The sequence below is a fragment of the Mandrillus leucophaeus genome, unplaced genomic scaffold, assembly GCF_000951045.1.
Source record: "Mandrillus leucophaeus isolate KB7577 unplaced genomic scaffold, Mleu.le_1.0 Scaffold289, whole genome shotgun sequence".
NCBI classification, from domain to species: Eukaryota; Metazoa; Chordata; class Mammalia; order Primates; family Cercopithecidae; genus Mandrillus; species Mandrillus leucophaeus.
This window is the reverse complement of record NW_012103020.1, coordinates 1,247,733-1,256,532: the sequence shown is the minus strand read 5'-3', so window position 1 is coordinate 1,256,532 and position 8,800 is coordinate 1,247,733. Positions and strand designations below refer to the sequence as shown.

The following is an 8,800-nucleotide window of genomic DNA, read 5'->3' as shown; positions in this document are numbered from 1 at the left end:
GAATCAACTATTACTATGATAGTTGCAAATGGTGATTCTCTTAACTCTTGTCATTCCTTGTAGGTTTATTATTTGGTATTCTACTGCTGAGTAAGAGCTTTCCCTTCTTCCCCATGTTTATTGTATTTTACGTAAGGACTTGTGGATTATTATTTTCTTCAACCTGTTATATCCTAATATTGTCATTATTTACTTAGTTGCTCCATAGACAGATACTTAAGAATATTTTTGAAATTAGTTTTTTCAACCAGATGTTATCCTTTGACTTCTTACATGTTTTTGAGTATTGTGAACAATTTTCTGATGTGAAAATAAAATTCTTACTGTCAGTATTCCTTATATCCATATGCAGACATCCCCTGATAAGGTGGATTATGAATATAGTGAACTACTCTTATATCAGAATCAAGTTCTTCGGGAAGCAGGTCTCTATAGAGAAGCTTTGGAACATCTTTGTACCTATGAAAAGCAGATTTGTGATAAACTTGCTGTAGAAGAAACCAAAGGTATTTTTAAAACAATGTCATTAATTCTAATATTGAAATACAGAGAGCAAGGCTGAAAAATCTAGTTGCTGCTGACAATTTCATATAATTCAGCTTTTTGATGATAGAAAATCTATTTCTTACTCATATACTTTGAATAATTTGTAATGTGGGAAAATGTACATTTAAACAATATTGTAGATAGAGGAGAAAGTTGATTGTGAACAATAAAAAGTAGTTGAATGAAATGACTGATAACATTCTTTAAAATATCTTTGTATGAAAAATATGGAATTTAATCAAAACAGAGACAATTAGTTTTATAAGACAGAGGATTACATTTCTTAGAAATAGTTTATTAATTACAGTGTATGTAGTGTGTGCCAGATGTATTGCTAATAATATATATTGATGAATCAGTCTTTACTAAAATACATGTAGGATATTTCTGAGAGTCTTTATGGTTAATCTGAATGTCTTTGATGACATAAAAAGAATATGAATTCTGGAAGAAAGGGAGAGCAGAGATTTGGGTTCATAATGTGTAGATTGTGATAGAAGGGTTAGATTCCACTCAGCAGAGGGCTGAGAAAAACGAGTCTTAACAGTTTTAGAAGTTGAGGGTGTGATTATAGAAAATGAAAGAAGAATAACAAGTAATGAAAGGACAAGTGAGTTTTTAAAAAAATTACCTTCTGAAATGCTGCTTTGTCCTTGCTAGTCTAGGGAACTGAAGTTTGCTGGTTTCAAATTCCCTTGGTTCACCTTGAGGTTGAACACTGGAAAAGTTTAGTATACATCCATGTGCATAATAGGTATAGCCATTGTTTGCCAGATGAACTTTCATCAGAGGATATTGCTACTGACAAGAATAACTGGAAGTCTAAGGCTTCTGTAGGGAGCTCTCTTGTGAACTGCAGATCCAAGACAAACTTCTTTCATTTGAAGTAGTCATACTTTAGTAGTCTGTTAATCATAAAGGAGGGAAATTTCTGACTTACTGGAAAGATTACAAGTCTGGAAAAAACTTGCCTCATTGGCCACTAAGTAGCTCTGTGACCAGGGTCAAGGCTTGGGCCTTAAGTTTCTTTATGGAAATAAATGACAGATTGTTTCATTTGATCCCTTTGATAACTGTATTAATGAGGAAGAATGGCAGATAGATCAAATTAGATAAAGGACTCACAACTGACCAGTGGATTTGTAGCAATTTAGAAGGCATTGGTGACCTTAACAAAAGCACTTTCTGAGCCTCTAGAAGAAGGATGGTAAAAGCCCAAACATGAAGTCTATTTAAAAGAGATTGAGAGTAGAGGAACTGAAGATAGGAAGCATACATGACTCAGTTGAGGAGTTTTGCTGTAAAGGAAACAAATGGGGGTGCTGGTAGATGAAATGGGATGCAGGCTCAAAAGAAGTTTTTTTTTTGTTTGTTTTTGTTTTTTTCATAGTGTGTATTTGTGCTGACTGGGGAGTGATCCAATAGAGATAGAATATTTGATACAGTAGAGAGGATGTCATGTGGTAGATTGATGTCATGTGAAGGATAAATCTTAGGTAAGAACATGAATAGTTCATCCACATCAACAAGTGGTGGTGGAGTATAAGTGGCAGGCAAGTAAATGTGTAGATGTAATGGGTATTTTGGAGTTCCTTCTAATTGCTTCCATTTTCTACATGACATGAGAAATAAGGCTATCAGCTCATTCCACAAAATATGTATTGAATACCTACTTTGAGTTAGGTAATGGGACAGGGTATATGAAGAGAATAGAAGGGAAGTGAGGGTAGAATCAATCTTTGGAAATTCTAGCGATCTTTAGAAATTCAAGGCAGTGTTGTTGGTAGGGATAGTTGGGGAGAAGATAAGATGGTCAAGATCACTCAGGAACTTCTTAGAGTGGATGAATGGGCACAGTTAGGCAAAAAAAAAAAATTTGTTTTTTTTGAGACGGAGTTTCACTCTTGTTTCCCAGGCTGGAGTGCAATGGCACGATCTTGGCTCACTGCAACCTCCGCCTCCCGGGTTCAAGTGATTCTCATGCCTCAGCTCCTGAGTCGCTGGGATTATAGGCATGCGCCCCCATGTCTGGCTAATTTTGTATTTTCAGTAGAGATGGGGTTTCTCCATATTGGTCAGGCTGGTCTTGAACTTCCAGCCTCAGATGATCTGCCCACCTCAGCCTCCCAAAGTGCTGGGATTACAGGTGTGAGCCACCGTGCCCAGCCAAGGCAAAATTTTTTATTGTTTATTCTTATACCACCAGTTCCTCCTGCTCAGAAAAGGTAGAAGACAGAGGGAAGGAAAAGAGGATGGGTGTAGTGTAGAGGGGAGTAAAGGTGCAGGTTATTTTTATTTTTTATTTTAGAGGTGAGGTCTTGCTGTGTTGCCCAGGCTAGACTTGAACAAGGCTCGAATGATCCTCCCCTCAAACCCCATCCCCAGCCTCCTACTGCAGGTGTAAGCCATCATACTCAGCTGCAGGTTATTTTTAGTGTTTTTGATGAAGTTGACTTTTGGTTAGTATAGTTGCAGGCTTTGTTAACCTCGGCAATGTTGACATTTTGGGCCTGAGTTGTTGAGGGTGACGATCTCTTCTGTGCATTGTAGGATGTTTAGTAGCGCTCCTAGCTTATACCCGTTAGATGCCAGTAGTACTCAACACCCTTACTGAGACAAACAAAATGTCTTCAGACATTGCTAAATGTTGGTAAAACTGCCCCTGGTTGAGAACCACTGGTACAGATACTAAGCATATGGGCTTGTAAGGCATGGTGGCTCATGTCTGTAATCCCAGCACTTTGGGAGACTGAGACCAGAGGATCACATGAGCCCAGGAGTTCGAGACCAGCCTGGGCAACATAAGGAAGCCTCATCTCTACAAAAAATAAAAATAAAAAATTAGCTGGATGTGTTGGCATACATCTGTAGTCCCAGCTATTCAGGAGGCTACGGTAGGTGGAAGGATTGCTTATGCCCAAGTGGTTGAGGCTGCAGTGAGCCAGGGTTGCACCACTGCACTCCAGTCTGGGTGACAGAATGAGATCCTGTCTTCAAAAAGAAAGAATGAATGTATATCTGCTCTTTCAGATAAATTGCTTGGATTCAAATCCTAACTCTATCACTATCTGCAAGACTCTTAGGAAGTTTACTTAAGTCCTCTAAGTTTTAAAGTGATGAAAGTAATAGTAATCTATCTCATAGAGTTCTGAGGATTGAATTAGTTAATGCATGTGAAATGTTTAAAAGTCACTGGTGGCCGGGCACGGTGACTCACAACTATAATCCCAGCACTTTGGGAGGCCAAGGTGGGTGGATCACTTGAGTCTAGGAGCTCAAGACCAGCCTGGACAACATGGCGAAAAACCATCTCTAAAAAACATACAAAAATTAGCCAGGCATGGTGGCACATTCCTGTAGTTCCAGCTACTAGGGAGGCTGAGGTGGTAGGATCGCTTTAGGAGGCCAAGGCTGCAGTGAGCCATGATCGATCGCACCACTGCACTCCAGCTAGGGTGACAGAGCGAGATGGTGTCACAAAGAAAAAAAAGTCATGGGCACATGGTAAGTACTCAATAAGTGTTCATTTTTATTATCAAATGAGAGCGAAAGATGCAACAGAGAGTGAAGGATGCAAGGGTGAAATAGTGGCTTAAAAATAATACCTTGGATGAAGGGAAGCACATTAAGGATAGAGAAAAGGAATCCTGAATATTTGAAGCTTATATGGCTTTGGAGCTCATATATAATAGTGAAACCACTGTCTCTGTTCATCTGGTTTGTTTCCTTCCATGAGAATGTGTGGAGCAAGTAAACAGTTGGGATGATCTGGGCTTTAAAATTAGTAAACAAAAGAGCCTAGGTTTTAAGATTGATTTTTGATAATTGGGGCTGCTAATATCATTCAGGGATGTGATGGGTCATGCAGCCCAGGGAAGGCAAACAGTGAGTTGGCAAGTTGCTGTTAGGCTGATAGTTTTTTCTCTGAAGTTGAATAGTAGGATTAGTGAGACAAAAAGAAAGAAGAGCAATTAAGCTTAAAATAGGGTGCTTATTTGCTTCTTGGAAGACATTAAAAGGTAAAGTTTAGGTGGTTTTGAATGTGACCAGATTAAGGACTGCTACAGCAAAATTGTTTTGTAGCTGATTAAGGGATCATAAGGTTAGGATATTGGATTGAGTCATTAATTTGGATGCTGAAGTTGTTCCATATGGTATCAGGAATAATTGAGCAGTAGAAGATGGCTTGGTGACAGTGTGTTCAGTGAATGTGAGAAACTGGCCTGGCGTTGGACAGATTTTCTGAATAAATTGAGGATGTGAAGAGGATGGCATTTCTAAATAATGTGAACTTCAAAAAAGGAAGGAGACGATAAAATAACTTGGTAAATGATCTTAAGGGAACTGGGAACTCAGGAGGATACCAGGTCCATCTACTTAGCAGCATTGATTTATAATAAGATTTTAAGAGAACATTTGAGGAAAAGTTAAAATTCTAATTAGAAGGTTTTCTCAGATATTTAATTTTTTTTTCTATTTTTAATCAGGGGAACTTCTGTTGCAACTATGTCGTTTGGAAGATGCTGCAGATGTTTACAGAGGATTGCAAGAGAGAAATCCTGAAAACTGGGCCTATTACAAAGGCTTAGAAAAAGCACTTAAGCCAGGTAGTATTGTTTAAAACTTACAAAGTTTTATTGTTTCTTTTGTTAATATATATTTTATTTACTCATTGAAAAGTACAACTAGAATAATAGTGGTTAAGAATTGATTCAAAATCTGAATACAGGCCAGGTGCAGTGGCTCCTGCCTGTAATCCCAGCACTTTGGGAGGCCGAGGTGGATGGATTGCCTGAGCTCTGGAGTTCGAGACCAGCCTGGACAACATGGTGAAACCCCGTCTCTACTAAAATACAAAAAATTAGCCTGGCGTGGTGACATGTGCCTGTAGTCTCAGCTACTTGGGAGGCTGAGGCACGAGAACTGCTTGAACCCAGGAGGCAGAGGTTGCAGTGAGCCAACATAGTGCCACTGCATTCCAGTCTGGGCAACAGAGCGAGACTGTGTCTCAAAAAAAAAAAAAAGTCTGAATACAAAAGTACACTTGCAAACTTCTATTTAATATGACAGATTGAGCATGTTCCGAAACCTTTCTTCTACAGATTTATAGAATGATTGAGAAAATAATTTAGCAGCAACTTTAGAAAAAAATTCACAAATGCATAGTAGCATCAAAAACATGAAAGGAGGCCAAGTGTAGGGGCTCACACTTATGATCACAGCACTTTGGGAGGCCGAGGTGGGAGGATTGCTTGAGCCCAGGAGTTTGAGCTCAGCATGAGCAACATGGTGTGAGACTCTGTCTCTTAAAGAAAATTTCCATGGACAGAAATGGAGATATATTCTTAAAAGCAAGAATAAGCTCTGTGGTAAGCTGTGGCTGCATCAAAGTGACTTGCCAGGGTCACATAAATGTAGCCAGGCTGAATGAGCATCACTGTTCCTTTGTGGGAAGAGGGGTTAAATTTCTGTCAGTCAAACTTGGATTCAGACTCTCTGTGCTCCCCCAGTCACTCTGTCCCATAAATGGGATCCACTTTTGGGAACAGGCCCAGAAACAAATAGGCAGGATCCTCAGCAGAGGTGATCTGATTTGTTTCCTTCAAGGCTGGTTGTGAGCCATTGAAATATACAAGAGAAACCTCTTGTTGCAGATTACTTTGTAATAAAGATTCTCAGATTGTTTTAGGAACACCAGCAAGGAATGGTAATCACCACTGGCTGCAAAAGGAAGAGTAGAGATGATGGAGAAATCTAAGATAGAGGTAATTGCTGCCATGAAACATGAATAGTTAGGAGTAGTACCAATTAGGAATCTGAAATGAAAAACCTACTTACTGAAATAAAAATTTTAATAGAGTGAAAGAGAAGCCACGACCAAAATCAGAGGAGAGGAGTTAGAGGGGAAAAGCTAAGGAGAATGGTAGGAGAAGCAGCAAAATATGGAAACATCATAACCGAGGCTTTTTCAGAACTAAAGAAGTTCTCAGGTTTTAAAAGCCTACCTAAAGCAGAACAGGATAAAGATAATTATGTACTTAAGATAAAAAAAATTGAAAAGAAATAGTCTAAAATAATTGTTGAAATAGTAGGTATAAGATTACGAATAATTCCAATTTTCTTTTAAATATTAAAATTTTAATATATTTTGAGAAGTTCGTAATTTTCCAGAAAAAAAAAATGCAGTTTATAATTACATATAACAAAGAATTTTTCTTTGTCTGCAGCTAATATGTTAGAAAGGCTGAAAATTTACGAGGAGGCCTGGACTAAGTATCCCAGGGGACTGGTGCCAAGAAGGCTGCCATTAAACTTTTTATCTGGTAAGTGAGAATAATTTCAAAGGAATAAAAATGCTTTTATGATTTAAAGTTTCTTTTCTTGGTTTTAAGTATGAGTATGCATATTAAGTTTAAGCTATACATTGTTAGAGTTGTGTAACAACTCTACTAAATGTAAGTTGGTAAATGTAAGTAAATACTTTGGTAAATGTAAGTAATTATTTGATAAATATAAGCCAAAAGGATTTTTCTCTTCCAAGGTGAGAAGTTTAAAGAATGTTTGGATAAGTTCCTAAGGATGAATTTCAGCAAGGGTTGCCCACCAGTCTTCAATACTTTAAGATCATTATACAAAGACAAAGAAAAGGTAAAGTGTAATATGATATTTTCTTTTGGCTACCATTTCTTTGCTCGGTATTTGGAATTATTGATTCTCGATTATCTGTGCACACTAGTACATGTTTCGTGAATCTTGTGTCAGTCTTCCCAGTTTGCAATTTAAATGCTTTTGATTCCTCTTTTTTCCATTTCATCCTTTTTTTTTTCTTTAGACAGTGACTTATTTCTTACTTGTTTTCTGTTTCCTTTCTGCTATAAACTTTTAATGAGTCACTGTAGGTTATGAAAAGTTGATAAGGTAATGATTTCTTCACCATTTTCTTTAGTCCTGTTCATAGTCAGAAGCCAGAGTTTTTTTTTTTTTTTTTTTAAGTTTTAGCTTAGTCATCTTTCTCCATTTTAAATTTGATAGACAAAAAGTTCTGTTCAGAAGAGTTTTTTTGATGTTCTAGTAAGTCAGCTTACTCTTTCAGCTACATGTTAATAATATTCAGAATGCTTATTTAGAGGTTATTTTAACTTTTTTCTGTTTTGAGACTGAGTCTTGCTCTGTCACCCAATCTGGAGTGCAGTGGCATGACCTCGGCCCACTGCAACCTCTGCCTCCTGGATTCAAGCAATTCTTGTGCCTCAGCCTCCCAACTAGCTGGAATCACAGGCGTGTACTACCATGCCTGGCTAATTTTTGTATTTTTAATGGAGACAGGGTTTCACCATGTTGGCCAGCTCCTGACCTCAAATGATCTGCCCATCTCGGCCTCCCAAAGTGCTGGGATTACGAGCGTGAGCCACCGTGCCCGGCCAAGGGTATTTTAATCTTAATTTAGACTATTTTGCTTATAAGTACAGTGTCATCAATACATATTGGTTGGATTCTAAAAAATCAGTTACATTGAAGAGTCAAAGATGGAACAAATGAGACATAAGAAACACTTTAACCAGAATTACATAATGTGCATTTATTTGCCAGTCTTTTGTTGGAGACTCAATGTATGGGCCTTTTTTATTGCTCTTTCACTTTTTTTTTCTTGCATAAATCACATCCATAAAATATCTTTTTTTTTTTTTTTTTGAGACGGAGTTTTGCTCTTGTAGCCCAGGCTGGAGTGCAATGGCATGATCTCGGCTCACTGCAACCTCCGCCTCCTGGGTTCAGGTGATTCTCCTGCCTTAACCTCCCGAGTAGCTGGGATTACAGGCACGTGCCACCATACCAGGCTAATTTTTGTATTTTTAGTAGAGATGGGGTTTGACCATGTTGGCCAGGCTGGTCTTGAACTCTTGACCTCAGGCGATCCACCCATCTCGGCCTCCCAAAGTGTTGGGATTACAGATGTGAGCCACCATGCGTGGCCAAGTAGGATCTTTTGTTTCCAGTTTTGAAAAAGTCAGACTTTGATGCTTATGAAGTGGTCTTATGTATAGAATCCTATATTTTTATGATTTTCTTCTACTTAAGGTATTTTTATTTAGATCTAAACTGGTTAAAAATACCTAACTTATCTTTTTAGTCTTTCCTTGGTATTCAACTTAGGGAACAGTCGTTTTCATTCTCATATCTTAAGTTTACACAATACTGAATTCTGCCATTAGGATAATAAATGCAACTGATGCAAGGAGGTTTGAGAAAACAA

The 8,800-nt window shown here is 38.0% G+C and overlaps 1 protein-coding gene across 2 annotated transcripts in view; it reads left to right on the top strand.

The window, feature by feature from the left end:
• The window catches only part of NAA15 (N(alpha)-acetyltransferase 15, NatA auxiliary subunit), an 89,855-nt gene that overhangs the window by 44,181 nt on the left and 36,874 nt on the right, over positions 1–8,800 (top strand). For both annotated transcript variants that reach the window (XM_011985641.1, XM_011985642.1), the window contains exons 6-9: positions 353–506; positions 5,034–5,153; positions 6,774–6,869; positions 7,088–7,194. In XM_011985641.1, the coding sequence (XP_011841031.1) occupies positions 353–506; positions 5,034–5,153; positions 6,774–6,869; positions 7,088–7,194 (477 nt within the window). The remainder of the gene's footprint in view (positions 1–352; positions 507–5,033; positions 5,154–6,773; positions 6,870–7,087; positions 7,195–8,800) is intronic.